Genomic DNA, 16,119 nt, shown 5'->3' with positions numbered 1-16,119 from the left:
GAAGGATTTGGTTCACAGATGTGAGATTACACTACAAAAACACAAAATCTTTACCAAGTTTTTTTTTTGTCTAGGTCTTAGTGTGAATATCTCACTTCAATTGAAATAAGACAAAACTAACAAAGGAGTAACTTTCCAGAAAGATATAGGAGCTTATTTTTGTAAATAATTCCTTAATGTTGAAATATTGATGGAAAAATACCATTTCCACTGTCAGATTATTTCACTTATCACATGGAAAAAATGTCCTGTTATAAATTAAATTATCAGCCAGTGAAACTTGAATTTATTTTTTTTAATATAAAGCAATTATTCACTTAAAACAAGCTCTTATATCTTAAAAGTTACTTGTAAGTTAGTTTTGCCTCATTTCAAGTGTGATAAGATATTTGCACTGGAAACAAAATAAAATATGTGTAAAAAATGTTTGTTTTTGTAGTTCTTGGAGTTTTTCTGCTACGTTCTCATCGAGGAGGAGTGAATGCTGCTAGTCAACTTAATTTAATTTTAATAATGAACTGATCTAAAAGCACTGCTTCATAACTTGGATCAGTAGGAATGTATTTATTGCTTAATTAACAAATATGTAGAACATCCATCCATCCATCCATTTTCTGTTCACCCTTGTCCCTAATGGGGTCGGGAAGGTTGCTGGTGCCTATCTCCAGCTACGTTCCAGGCGGGAGGCGGGGTACACCCTGGACAGGTTGCCAGTCTGTCGCAGAATATGTAGAACATTTATATATATATACATACATACACAATTAAAGCCATGCTTTTTAGCTTCAATTATTACATTAACTTACCTTTTGATCCAGAGCACCTCTAACTGAATAAAGTAGGTCAAGTTGACGTTGCCTCCCGTTCCAATCTATAACCTGTGGAGAAGCATGTAATTGCTCTGTAATCTTAACTGGACTGGCCGGTTCAGTATGATGGGTCTGAGCTGCAGGCCTCATTAACTGAAGGTAAGCTGCACCCCTCCAGTATCCGGGATAGATAAGATGTGATCAGCTGGATGGCAAGGGCCATCTGGTGAACGGGCCGCAGAAAGGACAACGATAAGCACTGAGAATGTTATCAGCGGAGGGTATTAGGCAGGATTTTCCTGTCAGACGGTGTAAAATGCAAAATCTAGGAGCGAAAAACCTGGATATCTGGGTTAAGACACAGTCATGGGGATATTCAGGAAGAAAATTCTCAGGACCTTTAAAACTGGTATGTTGAGGGGCGGGGAGGGTTAAAAATTGGGCCATGTTGTCTCCTTAAAGAGCAGAGTCATGAGTCACTGTTGTTTTCAACCTTCTGCCTGATGCCTGTCTTATTCAACACACAAACACACAAACTGGACTTTTTTTGTGTGTGCAAAATATGACTAAAACTCTGTTTTTAGTGTTTAAAAGTATTTTTTGCAATTTCATTTGCAGTGAAATGGTGTTGCTATGTCAATAAACTGAATAAAATTTTATTAAAACTGTGTTGTGATAGTTTGTTATGAGATAGATAATCTATGAAAAGATCAACCTCCTTTTCCTCCTCTCTGAGCTACTACTGCCAACTGAAGAAATGCAACTCTCTTGACCAAAAACAACAAATCAGAGTCAGGAGGCGGGTCTTAGCGCTGTCAATCAATCTCAGGTACTCGAAGATAAATGTGCCAGTGGAGGAGAAACAACTTAACGTTACAGGAAAACTGTTTATCCGCCGTCATATGCTAACTAGCCTTAGCATTCATGACAGGCTCATGAATGGTGAGCTGCAGCTTAGCAGCGAGAAAGAGTGATTGACAGCGGTGAAACCTGCCTCCTGGCTCTGATTGGTTGTTTCTAGTTAGCGCTGGAAGAAGGCAGAGGACATCAGTTTTTTCCACGCATTGTCTCATATTATACTGTCACGACAAAGTGATAGTTTCAACAAATATTTTAAAAAACATATTTTTTCTAAAAGTTACATACTGCAGCTTTAATGATTACTGTGTGGAGAATGATGTAGAAAGAGAGGAAATGTTATCTTTTATCTTATCAGTTCTGTTTAAAATGGTTAGTAAACAGTTACAGAAAGCAAAAATGACCAAAGATTGCAGGGAAAATGTTATTTTCCTGCAGGTAAATCCCAATCTTGAATTTTTCATTCATCAGGATTAACCCTTCTTCACATCTGATAGTAATTCTTTCTCCAAAGTTCCTCCTTTAATTTTCACCCATTTTTCTGATAAAAATACAGAATTATCTTTGGATAACATCACTTTTTCAGCGTTTCTCAGTAATCAGTAGCAGATTTCTTTGGATTTTTCTACTGAATAGTTGCTGCTGTGAAGTATCTGTTTTAACATCAGTTATTTAGATAAAAATCCAACATCCCCATAATTATTTATGGTCTTTATGTGTGAAAATAGCTTAAGTGAACATAAATATTTTTGTAAAACTAAAGGACATATTTCAGATTTTCATGTTTACATCAAATAAGCATTCCTTTATCCTATTTTGTAGAATTAAATAAAGCACAAAATAGTTTGTTAAATTAAACACATCGGTTGATTCTATACAACATAAACTTGAAGCGTGGTGTCCAAAAGCTTCCTATTTCTAATTTTTTCTTTTAAACGACATACTTCTCTTCAGCTCAAGAGGCAGAACGAAGCTGCATTAGTGGGCAGGCCGTTGCGTAACGCTGATGCAGTAGATTGTGGATTTGACGGTTTAAATCTGAACTGCAGATTAAATCAGGTTTATTTTAGCAACATCGTCCTGCTGCCACACATCAGAACTGTGAGAAATCCCTCTGCATTTCATTTAGCTGTTTCACCATTTGCATCTCGTTGATAGTCTTGTAAACACAACAGACCATTTTAACATCTTAATACATTATTGTAGATCTGATTATAAAAATACCATGAATTTAGTTGTTGTTTTTTTTGTTAGTCTATTTTCATTTATGTCACTTTAAATGCAGAAACTCTTTGAGTCCCCTGTAAAACAGTTTTTCTTGGGGATCCATCTGTTGGCGAACCCCAGAATCATCTCATCACTCGCTGCGGTTGCATGTCTGCATCCTCCTGACCTCTGACCCCCTCAGAGATTGCTCTTCACCCCATAACGGTGTCACTCCTGATCCTGTGATATTGTTGTCCTCAGACAACCTATCTCTGTCCTGCAGACATGAAAGCTGCTGCCTTAATCAGACGTGACAGCAGAGGAGTCGGCCTTCACAGCCTTCCTGTCTGGATTTGCAACTCATCACCGCGGGGTAACAACTCCTGTCAGACGCCACTGAAGCCCCTCACTTCATTTACCTGAAGAAGGCTTCACTGACTCGCTTAAGAACAGTTCAGACAGGAGTTCAGAAAATTGATATACCATCAATAAATCCATCTGGGTGCAGCATGTGCAGGAAGACAATGAAAATACATGAGTCCAATCCTGAAATCCTTAAATGAGTCCACCCCTATCTGCAGCACGGGGTGTCCAAAGTGTGGCCCGGGGGCCATTCGTGGTCCCTACACTGCAAAAACACAATATCTTACCATGTACTATTTTTGTCTAGTTTCTAAAGCAAATATCCTACTACACTTGGAATAAAACAAAACTAACTGAGAACTGTTTAGTATGATACAGGGGCTGATCAATAATCCCTTAAAATTGATAATAAACTACCAATTTCACTAGTAGATTATTTAATTTATAATAAGGCATTTTTTCCCATGTTAAAAGTGAAATAATCTGCTAGTGGAAATAAATATCACTTTTTTCATCAGTATTAATTAATTATTTATTTAAAACCAGCTTCTATATCTTGTTGAGAAGTTACTTGAAAGTTAGTTTTGTCTTATTAATGAATTTTGTGACCTGCCAGTAGCTTAAAAAAAACATGGACACCACTGATTTACAGTTTTTCCACCTAACTGAGAAAAAGACATGGTGGCGCCAGATGAGGCTCCGCCCACCTTCATTTTCAGTCGTCTGAGTTTACAGTTTGCGCTACAGCAGCCCAGATGTTATTGATGCGTCTGTCTGCAATCTGGCAGCGCAGGCGACGGAGGTCAATCCCATTACACCTGGTGTGTTCTGTGTCAACATGCCTCAGTCTGAGCTGAGGGTGGAGGAGGATGAGGAAGGGTGGAGGAAGAGGACAAGCATGATTGCGCTGAGCTGAGATGAGAAGGCCTTGCTCTCCTTTGATCAGACTCGCTCCGAGTTCATCACTTTGACCGGCGTCCAGAGGAACATCAGCCCGCTACATTCACCATTACCACCACAATCTTCTTTCCAGCTGCACTGCAAAAACATAAAGTCTTACCAGTAATTTTGGTCTAGTTTCAGTGCAAACATCTTAGTACACTTGAAATAATATAGAACTACCTTACAAGTGAGTTTTCCGCAAGGTATAGGAGCTTGTTTCTAGTAACTAGAGCTGAAACGCTTTCGAACTGAAAAAGGGAAGCAGGCATTCAGTGTGTTTTGCCCCCACAGCGTGGAATCAGTTGCAGTCTGAACTTAAGATGTCGGAAATGATTTCACTGGACTTATTTCGAGCAGTTCTTAAAGATAGGCAACAAGATTCTATGAAACAGTGTCATTGTTTTATACTTGTGCATATGTATTAATTGTTTTTATCTTGTAACCAGGTTGCTATGTATTGCAAATTTTTTTGCCCAGGTCCCTCTTGAAAATGAGATCTAGATCTCAATGGGGTTTACCTGGTTAAATAAAGGAATATACTAATGCCATAATATTGATGAAAATATGACATATGACAGTGTTTCAGGGACATTGTATATAGAAAAAAGAGTAAATTTCCACCAAACACTCAGATTAATCTCAGAAGATTTCTAGATAATCCAGGAAATTTCTGAGCTCCAAAAGTTGAGAGTTTGTGAGAAAAAAAGTCAGAAAGTTTGAGTTTAGTCTCAGAAAGTTTGTAGAAAAAACAATGGTATTTCTGAGTTTCAGAAATTAAAAATTTGCATGAGGAAATTCAGAAATTTCCAAGATTTCTTTCTTTAAAATGTATGAGTTTCAAAATTTTGCAAAAACTTGTAATTTTCAAGATTATTTTCTGACATTTTCTAGAAATATTGTTGAAATTTCTGAGTTTCAAAAATCAAAAATTACCTAGAAAAAAAATCTGAAATTTTTAGATCAATCTCAGAATTTTTCTAGAAAAAACAAAATTTGTTTAAAGGGTAAAGTATCAACATGTCTCTATGAAACAGAATTGACCTCAACTTATTTCTTTCTTTTAAATTCAATACATTTTCATTTGATTTTTATGGAAAATGACATCAAAAAGGACTGAGCAGCATGTTGATTTAATTTTTCAAAAGTATATGTTTTACACTAATTGTTTTATTCTTTGTGTAAATTTTTCTGCATATATTGCAAAAAATAGTATAAAAAAGGGCTAAAGCTATAGCATAAAAAATTACCTTTTCATTTTTAAAGTTGCTCAGTTACATGTTTGCTGAAGAGCCAGAGTGGAGGATCTGGAGGAAACCTTTTATTTATTTTAGTTAATTAGATTAATTAGACATTACATTTTTATTTTTCTTACCTGCAGCACCAAAATCTTTACATTTTAACATTATTGTACATTTTTGAGATGCAGATTTTTGACCTCAGTAGTGATTTAAATGACCAGGATGTTAAAATCAGGCTTTACAAGTGAAGCTGCAGTTTTTCTAGCCCATCAGATCCTGGAAATTAACCAGAAGATCCAGTTTTGTTTATCCAGACATTCAAAAGGAAGTAGAGAAATTAATGAGCCAAAACGTTCAAACCTTATTACCCAGGGGTCTTTGCTGTGACACGTCCCACTCCCACTGGCTGCTGTGCTGTTCAGTCAAACAGAAAAACCATTGTTGACATGTTTCTTCTTGCTTCTTATTTCATTGTAGCTGGTTAAAAACAACTCCTCTGAGAAAAATGTAAGACAAGGATTTGCTATGAAACAGTTTTTAATTAGTAAGTTGTGTTTCATGCAGAGCAGAATTATTTTTCTTTTCTTGTTTGGGAGTCTAGATGTTTTTTAGGATAACACCAGTTCCATCTGACAACTCACAGTTCAGTGAACCCAGTTTTATATCTTCATATTGCTTGTGATGAGAAAACTTGATAAAAAATATTAATTAAAAAAAGGTTGCATTTTTGCATTGATGGATGAACGGATTGTGTTATATTAGCATGAAAAACTGGCACAAATTTGCTTGATCAAGCTTCAGGGAGGAAGACTGGCAGCCCAAGGCATTGCTTTAGGATCTGACGGCAAAAGAGCCAAACCTAGTTTGAGAGAAATTTAATAAAAAATAACAACAATTTTATTATTTTATTAGGCATGTGCCTAGAGGCTTCAGCTCTGTTTCTGTGAGTATAAGTTTACTAAAACAGAATGTGGGGAAGCAGGAAAGCACATCCACAAGAACAACCTTTAACAACAATCACAAGAAACATAATAGATTTAGCAATAAACACTTTCTGTTACAGTTTATCATAATATCTGATTTTTATGAATTGCTATTCCTGTAAGGCTGGAGTGTCGAACTCATTTTCATTTCAGGCCACATGCAGATCATGAATGTCCTCACAGGACCGGCTGAGGCAGAATGAATTAATAAAATTACCCTAAACTATGAAAATATCGCAGTTTAATCTGGATTAGATGACTACGGCTTAAAATTAAGTAACATTTAGCCATCAAATTGATGTAATTTGGTTCTATTCAAATGACAACTGATTTGATTTGACCGATAAAAATAAAATTTAAGCACAACATGGAAAAGATGTCTGGTTCTAAGTGAAATAATCTACCAGTGGGACAAGAATTATTGACTAAAAAGAAATTACTAGAGCTTGCTCAAAAGTTACTTGTAAGTTTGTTATTTGCACAAGAAATTAGACAAAAAAATTTTTGATTTAGTGATTTTGCGGTGCGTTTGACACCTGTGCTGTAAGACGTGGTGGTGGTGATGGTGGTAGTAGTAATAATGATGTATTTTTATTATTATTGGGGGTTTTTTTTATGAATAACTGAGTCTTGTGTGCTTATATACCAAAATGGTGACACAATGGTATGATGTCGCCCCCTTCAGGCGAAATAGTTTCATGTCCAATCGTTCTATAAAAATAAGTAAACAAATAAATAAATAAATAAATAAATAATAATAAATATTTTTCTAATAGAATAACAAATATTTGTAAAGTGTTACATCCTCTTTAAGAAGTTTCACTTTTATGGCCACTTAATTGAAAAATCTGATTAAAATGTACCATTTAATTCAATTTGAATCAACCAGAGAAACCCATATATAAATATATATATATATATATATTTAAAATAAAATTTAAAAACACGGGAGAACTGAAACAGCAAAATTAACAATTTCCCCAGCAGAGTGACTCCTCTTGTTGAATGAACGATCTCCGAAGGGAACCGGAAACATCCGCTCCTCTACTTCCTGCTTCCCCGGTCCGCCCACAGTCAGCTGTTCTTCGGGTGTTTGCAAACATCTGCCCGTCCTCCGTGGTCCCGCAGCTCCGTCCAGGATGGGGGAGAACGACCACAGCGACATTATCGAGCACCACGTCGAGGAGGAGATGGAGAAGAAAGCCGGGGTCCGCGGCCTGTCCTCCCCGCGGCTGGACAGACTCAGTCCGTCCGAGAGAGAGGGCCACAGCAGCACCCAGTCCTCCCACAGACTGCTGGCCTACAGCGATGCCCTCATCTCCATCATTGCCACAGTCATGGTGAGAAATCCCGCAACAGATTCACCTTAATTCACAGTGTCCAAGAGTGCGGCCCGAGGGCTATTTGCGACCCTCTGAAGGATGGTGTGCGGCCCCTGACCTCAATGCAAGCATAAGATGGTTGATGCAGATGGACACTTTTTCATTCTGTCGAGCAGCATTTATTACAGATAACATATTCTTAGAAAAAGACGAGGTACAAAAAAATCAGATTCCCGTTTCTTAACGACGTTTTTGCGGTCATCTTGGCTTTGGAGTAACTGGAACCACAAGCATCGACCTACTTTTACTCAAACACAATAAAAGAAAAATAATCAACCCCCCCAAAAAGTTTGAAACTTTGTGCCTGTCTTATGATGACGTAACTGTGCAAAACCGTTTTACGTTTCTGTCTACAATGATTAAGTGTAAATTTAGATTATTATTGTTATGCAGATAAACTTTTTTTTTAAGTCATAAAACATTTGTTTTAAAATTCCTATGTCCCGAAAGTGCATCCAACTTAACGGTTTAACAGTCATGGCAAAAAGTTTGAATTATTTGGATTAACTAAACTTAATTAAGCCCCATTTATTGATTGTTAATTTAAAAAAGAAGTAATTTTTGGTATATTTTAAAATAATCAAACTTTCTTTTAACTGATAATCAATAATCTACATTTTGGTGTAAATATGTGCGACACAGATGCCCAATCTCTCCGAGGGACTCTTAAAAAACCAAAAAGACCAGCATAGGTTTTTTTTAGTGTTGTAGTTTGACCTCCAACCAGCAGAGGGCGCTGAATGGAGCTGTTGATACAGAAACAAAGATGGCGGGACCATACCATAACAGGAAAGAGAAACGGTCAGAAACCATTTATTCAGTCAGTATTTAATTCAGCAATGACAGAAAATAATGTTCATTTTAATTTTTTTATAGTTCAGCATATTATGAAATAATTTGCTAATGTTACCAGAAAAAGTTGCTCTAAGCTTTGATTGTAATTTGATTTGATTGTAATTTGATTTGATTGTGACCAGCTGGGAAAGTCACTGTGGTTCTTTATTACAAACAGAAAGAGTTTGAACAATTGTTTCAGTTCTGCTGCAGATAATAATTTGATGCTGATGTGTTCAATGATTAAATATTTACTTATTTGTAAAACTGACACCAAAATATAACTTCACTAGCTGATAAATATTCCTCGTTTTAGCACGATAAGAAGACTGCTTTCTCATAAAATTACTACTTTATTGCCTTAATATTTATTCTAGTAATATTGTGACTTTATTTTTGTCATTTTAAAAAAGAAAATTCCCTCCAGGTCTGGAGTTGGTTCCCCTAAAATAGGCAAATGAGGCAAAAAGGTCCTACGTTTTGTGAAAATGTTATTGGAGAAACTGAAGCGTTGTCCTCTTGGCAAAAACTGTTACCAATTATTTTAGTTAGTTTAATTGTTATCACATATTATATATGACGGATATATCTTCTAATCCTGACTCTTATTTACAGATATTGCCGGTTGCCCACACCAAAGTGGAAGATAACGAGGTAAAGTTTAATTATCTTGATTGATCTTTATTATACATTTAAATCATGTTTGTTACACGTTTCTGTCTGAAAAGTTCTCCATAAATAATATTGATTGATTGGTTTGTGCAGGAGTTGAGGGAGAGCGTTCAGCTGCTGCTAACGACGAAGATCGCCGTTTACCTGATGACCTTCCTGATCGTGACGGTTGCCTGGGCCGCTCATATCAGGTACTTACTTTCTCTGTTCAGATTACTTTTCATCACTTAGATTTTTTCCCTTATTCGGTCTTTAATTTTCGCAGGTTATTCCAGGTCATTGTTCACATTGACGACTGCCTCGCTCTGCTTAACCTTGTGAGTACAGCCACAGGTTTGTTGATGTCCTTATTTTTTGTTTTTCTATGATTCTCTAAGTTTCACGTTTACCTTTTTTGTTCTGCTTTTTGTTCTAATTCAGGCCTGCATGATGCTGATAACCTTCCTGCCGTACACTGTGAGTACCAGACTGGTTCTGAATGCGTTTACATTTGAATAAACAGATTAATTTTCCTTCTGCTTTGCAGTTTTCCTTAATGGCGACCTTCCCTGAGAACGTCCTCGGGATTTTACTCTTCTGTGGTTGTGTGATGGTGATCGGGGTGATTCAGGTGAGGAAGCGTTTACTCGTCCTTTACGTCAGATATCGGCCCGGTCCCAATTCTCATAATCCTAATCTTGGATATATGGCAATGTTCACAAAAAAAAGTCAGTTTTCAAATGTGAAGTATTGAAATAGTTTTGGTTTCATTCTACTGGACATGTGTGGATACAATGAATTTTGTTCCGTTTTCAACACATTTAAACACCCAAATATCTCCAGCGTGTGTTCAATAACTCTTACCACATTTCTGCGTTTTCCAGTCGGTGATTGTGCTGTACGCCTTCAGTCGGCCCTTCCTGCTGAACGAACAGATCCAGATCTCAGACAACCTGACCTACTATAAACATCACATCCTCCAGGTCATCATGAGGGTTCCCATCATGTGCTTCTTCGCCAGCATCTTCTCCTTTATCTTCTTCCAGCTGGTCAGCACCAAATCTGTCCCACTTAAACTGTTTAGTTTTCACATGCAAGTAAACAAAATGGTGGTTAGTTAATAAGTTTTGCTGTTTTTAAACACATTTGCCAACTTGCCCTGGATAAGCGTAGGTGTAAAACGCCGCTGTGTTTCTCCTGATCATAAATAATCAGACGTTCATCTCATCTGAAGGTTCTTAATCTGATTCCCATAAAATCTGGTAGAAAAAAATATTTTAAAACATTCTTGACTGGATCCGATCGGCGGTTTTCTTTAACCTTTCTAACAAAGTTACAGACAGCAGCTTCCACATTTAAAAGAATAAAATTCAGAATTTTCAGTTTTATCGTCATACTTTCAGGAATTACAGTAATGATTTCAAGTCTTTGTCATAATATCAAGAATAAATGTCACAATTACGAGTTTTAGTTACGAGAATAAAAGTCAATTTTGAGAATAGGTCATAATTTTGGATTTTAAAGTTTTTATTTTGTTTTAGTCATGATATGAAGAATAAAAGTCATAATCTCAAGTTTTAAAATCACAATTTGAAAAATGAGTCAGTTTTAAGATTTAAAATCGTAATTTTAGAGTTAAAGTCATAAGTTTGACTTTTAAAGTCTTTATTTTGAGTTCTGTAGTCATAATATCAACAATAATTATGAGTTTTAAAGTCAATTTCGAGAAGAAGTCATAATTTTAAGGTTAAAAATAATTTTGACAATAAAAGTCATTATTACGGATAAAACTCAATTTTGACCTTAAAGTCATAAATGAAAGTTTTAAAGTCAATTTGAAGAATAAAGTCATGATTATGAGTTTTAGTCATAATTATGACAATAAAACAAATAATTTTGAGAGTGAAAGTTATAATTTTGAGTTTTAAAGTTAGAGTATTGCCTTTCAAGGTCATAATTATGAAATACAAAATAACAACTCTAAGGAAGTTTGCTTCATTCTCAAAATGACTCTCAAAGCCAAAATTAGAACTTTCTACCTGATAATCCTGACTTTTAATTTCACAATTATGACTTTGAAAGTTAAAGTTACGGCTTTGTTTCTCAAAATTCTGACTTTTAAACTCGTAATTATTCCTGTGTGGCTTTTATTTTCTTTACTCATGGCAGGAATGGGTTTCCGTAGCCTCCAATGTTTCACCACCTTTCAATAAGTTGTTGAGGTTGTTATAATTTATGCTGCGTTTAATAACTCTGTCCTGATGTCTTCCAGTCTTATGTTCTCCTAGCCATCATCATCTTCCTGCCTTACATCTCCCAGAGCCTGAAGTGGTGCCGCAGCAAAGCAATCGGTAGGAACGCAGACCCACCGGCGCTCTGATGGCGCTTCCTTCCTCCCCCTTATGAGTCTCTTCTGCTTCAGGTCAGGTGGAGGAAACGCCGGACTCCATGTTGTTTTACACATACCTTCCCAACGAGCCGCTCAGCAAGGAGCGAGTTGAGGCTTTCAGCGACGGCGTTTACGCCATCGTAGCAACGCTTCTCATCCTAGACATATGGTATGCTCTGAAGATAAACAGCATGTTTTACATATTTGTTGAAATGGTCACTATTTTGTCAAATGTATGAGGCAAATAATCTGTAAAAAAAAATAAATAATTGAGCTCTCCTGGCTTTTCAGAGTCTGGACTCTGAACTCTCACATACACTGCAAAAACTCAAAATCTACAAAGTAATTTTTGATGTAGTTTCTTACTATTGTCTCATTTCAAGTGCACTAACTTACAAGTAACTTTTTAGCAAGAAATAGTCAATAATTTCTTAAAATTTGTGAAAATACGAGTTTTCACTTGCATGTGAAAAATGTTCTAAGTGAAATAATCTGCCAGTGGAACTAGTAAGCTTTTTAAATATCAACATTAAGGAATTATTGACTTAAAACGAACTGTTATATCTTGCTGAAAAGTTATTTGTAAGTTGGTTTCGTCGTATCTCAAGTGTACTTAGATATTTGGACTAAAAATTACTTTAAGATTTTGTGATTTTGCAATGAGGAGGCGGGTCTTAGTGCTGTCAATCACCCCCATATATCCAATACAATTCAGTTTATTTATGTAGAAAAAATTCATTACAAATGTCTCGTTTACATTGAATGCTATCCAATTAATCCTAGTTGTCAAACAGTACAGTACACTATGTACAGTTAAATATTCAAAGTAGATTAAAAAGTTTCTATCTAAGGAAACCCCAGAGCTAGCAAAGATTGTTGTGAATGTTAAGGCTAGTTAGCATAGCCACCGTTGATGCTGGATAAGCAGTTTTTCAGTAATTGTAAGTTGTTTTTCCGTCATTAGCACATTTAGCAACGTGCTAATGTGTGTTCATGAGGTTGATTGACAGCACTAAGACCCACCTCCTTGTTCTGATTGGTTGGTTTTTGTTATTTTCTTATGACAGTGGAGGAGATTGATTTAAAAAACATTTTTCACAGATTATCTGTGACAGTTTTAACAAATACAGTATGTTAAAAAAAAAGTCACGTACTTCATCTTTACTAAGGAATTTGTGACTTTAATGGTGTTGTGTTTAGTAGTAAAACAAAGTAACGTGTATTGGGCTCCGTGGTTTCAGTGAGGACAACGTTCCGGACCCGGCGGTGGTGCAGAAGCAGTTTGGCGGCAGCCTGGTTGCCGCCCTGCAGGCCTACGGCCCGGAGTACCTCGCCTACTTCGGCTCCTTCGCCACCGTCGGCCTCCTCTGGTTCGTCCACCATTCCCTCTTCCTCCACGTCACCAAGACGACGCGCTTCATGGGCCTGCTGAACACCTTCTCTCTGGCGTTTGTTGGCGGTTTGCCGTTAGCCTACCAGCTAACGCACGAGTTCCCGCGCAACTCCCAGAACGAGCTCGAAGCCATTCAGATCAGCTGTGTGATCGTTTTCTTCGCCGGGATATTCCAGCTCTCCATCTGGGTGGTGGCGCTCTACAACGAACAGGAAACCTTGCACCCTTACGTCTGGTACGGCGGACGGGAGCACGTGTTCATGCTAGCTAAGCTAGCTCTGTATCCCTGTGTCGCTTTGGGGACGTTTTTCCTGTCCTGCATCTTGAGTAAATTCAGCACCTCCATCTTCCACCTGATGGAGATCACGGTCCCTTTCGCCTTTCTTGTGCTGAGGCTCTTGGTGCGCATCGGGCTGGCGCTGCTTCGCTTCATTTTCTGTCCCAACCGGTCCGATCTGACGACCGTTGTGGACGATGAAGCGGACGAAACGCGAGTGCCGTTTAATGCTGTAGTTACCTAGAAGTTTCCCGATTGGGTCTGTGGAGTATTGCTGCTAAAAGGTTTGGCCACTGAAAGAAACCCCTGGTGGGTTTATATCCAGAACAGAGTGGACAGAACCGTCCTCCTTTTCTATTAGTTGTTTGTTCATATCTGGAGCACAGATGGGATTAAACGCTGAAGGCGAAATCTGGATCCTAGATGTAAAGAAACTGATAGAAACGGCACTATTGCAGTTAGCCAAGGGTCATTCATTTATACATTTTTCTTTTCAGTTTCCACCTGTGTGATTAGTGGCCGTTTTAACCAGAGGTGGGAAGTGTACCCAAAAATTGTACTCAACTAAGAGTAGCACTACTGTAACATATTTTTACTGAAGTAAAAGTAAAAAAATAGCCGTCCAAGAAATTACTCAAATAACGGTAAAAAGTACAGCATAGTAAAAGTACTCAAGTAAATGTAACCAGTTTCTACCCATCTCTGGTTTTAGTTTTGTATAACCATCCAGGCATCCAAATAGGATTCTCTCAGCATGTTTATATTTTTGTGTTTTATCTCAATCAGGATCTGAAGTTTTGACGGCCTTGAGTTATTATTATTATTTTGCATAGCACAGACTCTGTTTCCTTACTGATCCATTTGGTTTTTGCGTAGGCTCGGTGAAGCTGGTTAACTTTTCTGGTTAATGTTTTTTCTTTGTTCTGCTCCAGAGAAACACACTGAATTTGGTCATTGCGGCTGCAGAACTCTGACATTTTTCAGATTGGAGATTTTTTCAAGGCCTGAAGCAAATGGAGGAATGTCCTTAGGAAATTAGTGGCACTTTGACCAGGAAGTTGGAAGGTCAATCTTGGTTACGTCAACAGCAACGGAGGCGTCGGATTCTGAAGTGGCGGAAGAGGATGAACCAAAGAGAAACTTTGGAAATGTCTGGTTCATAAATGTTCTGACCCTCATTTAGAGTCATGAGACGTTTGGTTTTCATATTTTTGCCCCCATTGTTGGGAGCTATTAGCTTCTGAGGGCCAAAATCATTAAGTTGGAAGGACTTTTGGGCCACAAAATGTACATTTTGTGACTTTTTTAAAAGTTTATCCAGATAATAATTTAAATTTAAATCATTGTAGAAACATAAAAGCAGTTTTGCACAATTACATTATAAGACAGGCACACAGTTGATTATTTTCTTTTTTTGCATTTGCAGAAACGTCATTATGAATGGACGATTTGTTTTTTGTACCTTTTTTACTTTAATGAGATTTTAGTTACCTGTAAAACATGTTTCTCTACAAGATGAAAAAATCTCCATCTCCATTAATCTCCTATTGTTGCAATGAAGTCAGGGGCTGCACAAAATCCTTCAGAGGCCGCAAAAGCCCCCCGCGCCACACCTTGGACACCTCTAGGGCAAATCTATTATTTTGGTTTAAATGAAGATGTCAAGATTTAAGGAAGGTACTAACTTCTCATAAACTCTCCACAGAACCAAACTGGAAGCTTGACGCACTTTAAAACTCGTACTGAGAAAGTAGAGCCATAAAACTCATCACTGCACTGTTTTATATTGATTTCATACAAATTCAACAACTTATAAATCACTTCAAATTAACATTTAATCAAAACCTAAACATCAAATGTTTCAGAGAAAAACCGTGACACATACGGAGAGTTTTTACTGTGTTGCATCAACACTGGAACCGGAAACGGTTCCCTCCTTTTTCCTCTAGTTCACTTTGTGTTTTTTTTATTTTCTTTTGTTTATTATTTTTCAAATCAATGATGGTTGTGGATTTGACATCAAAACAACTTAACAAGGGATCCTGTACATTTGTCCAGCAGGGGTCACTGTTATTTTGAATAAATAATGCTTAAATACTGATATCGTCATAAAAAACGTTTTAGACTCAAAGTGGATTTAAAACCTACGTGCACTTTAATTAAAACCTATAAAATTATGTTCATGTTTTTTTTCTTTGTATTTTGACTTTATTTTCTATTTGTTTGCAACCTGCAGTGTTTTCCATTCAGATCCAGATCATTTCTTTATTTCAGTGAAGGCCTGAAAAGCCATTAAATGTTTGGTTGCAAAACGACGTCAACTTCGTCAATATGAATGTTTGTGGCACATCATGCAGATCAATAAAAAATGAACTGTCAAGCTTTATTTTTGTGATTTGTCATCTTTAAGGTCACAATAAAATAAACATTTGCTTTAAAGAAACACATTTATTCATTTTGTTACAGTAAACTGCTTCATGTCCTCTCTAAAACATCAGTGTTTGCGTTACACGTTTGTATTGCTCGGTTCTTTCAGTAGAAGATAAAGATTTGATCCGAAAGGCTAAATGCTGTCATTTCTGCAACCGACCGACCAAAACACACAAATTAAACCAGCAGCATAAAGTTCAGAACCTAAACGTTTGGGTCGCAACAGCTTTGTGCTTTCTGGTCTTTACATTTATGTCTGCATGACCGTTAGATCCATAAATTAGGTTAAAAAAAATTAAATGAAACCTTGAGAGAGCCGCTGGAATTAGATAATTTTTTTAACTTGATTTTGTCTTGTGGCTGT

At 36.9% G+C, this 16,119-nt stretch overlaps 1 protein-coding gene across 1 annotated transcript; it reads left to right on the top strand.

Moving 5' to 3' along the window:
* Window positions 1-7,439: 7,439 nt before the first annotated feature.
* tmem175 (transmembrane protein 175) lies at window positions 7,440-15,711 on the top strand. Its single transcript, XM_028033768.1, has 10 exons — window positions 7,440-7,739; window positions 9,231-9,269; window positions 9,381-9,478; window positions 9,553-9,604; window positions 9,708-9,743; window positions 9,814-9,897; window positions 10,151-10,315; window positions 11,539-11,617; window positions 11,689-11,824; window positions 12,897-15,711. The coding sequence occupies exons 1-10, from the start codon at window positions 7,539-7,541 to the stop codon at window positions 13,567-13,569; spliced, it is 1,563 nt and encodes a 520-aa protein (XP_027889569.1). The 5' UTR covers window positions 7,440-7,538; the 3' UTR covers window positions 13,570-15,711.
* Window positions 15,712-16,119: the final 408 nt, after the last annotated feature.

The sequence above is a fragment of the Xiphophorus couchianus genome, chromosome 12 (assembly GCF_001444195.1).
Source record: "Xiphophorus couchianus chromosome 12, X_couchianus-1.0, whole genome shotgun sequence".
Lineage (NCBI taxonomy): Eukaryota > Metazoa > Chordata > Actinopteri > Cyprinodontiformes > Poeciliidae > Xiphophorus > Xiphophorus couchianus.
This window is presented reverse-complemented; position numbering and strand designations above follow the sequence as displayed.

Coding starts and splice junctions, on each gene's coding strand:
- tmem175 (XM_028033768.1), top strand. CDS start 7,539: ATGGGGGAGAACGACCACAGCGACATTATCGAGCACCACGTCGAGGAG. Junction 9,270..9,380: donor CCAAAGTGGAAGATAACGAG/GTAAAGTTTAAT, acceptor TGGTTTGTGCAG/GAGTTGAGGGAGAGCGTTCA. Junction 11,618..11,688: donor GTGCCGCAGCAAAGCAATCG/GTAGGAACGCAG, acceptor CTTCTGCTTCAG/GTCAGGTGGAGGAAACGCCG.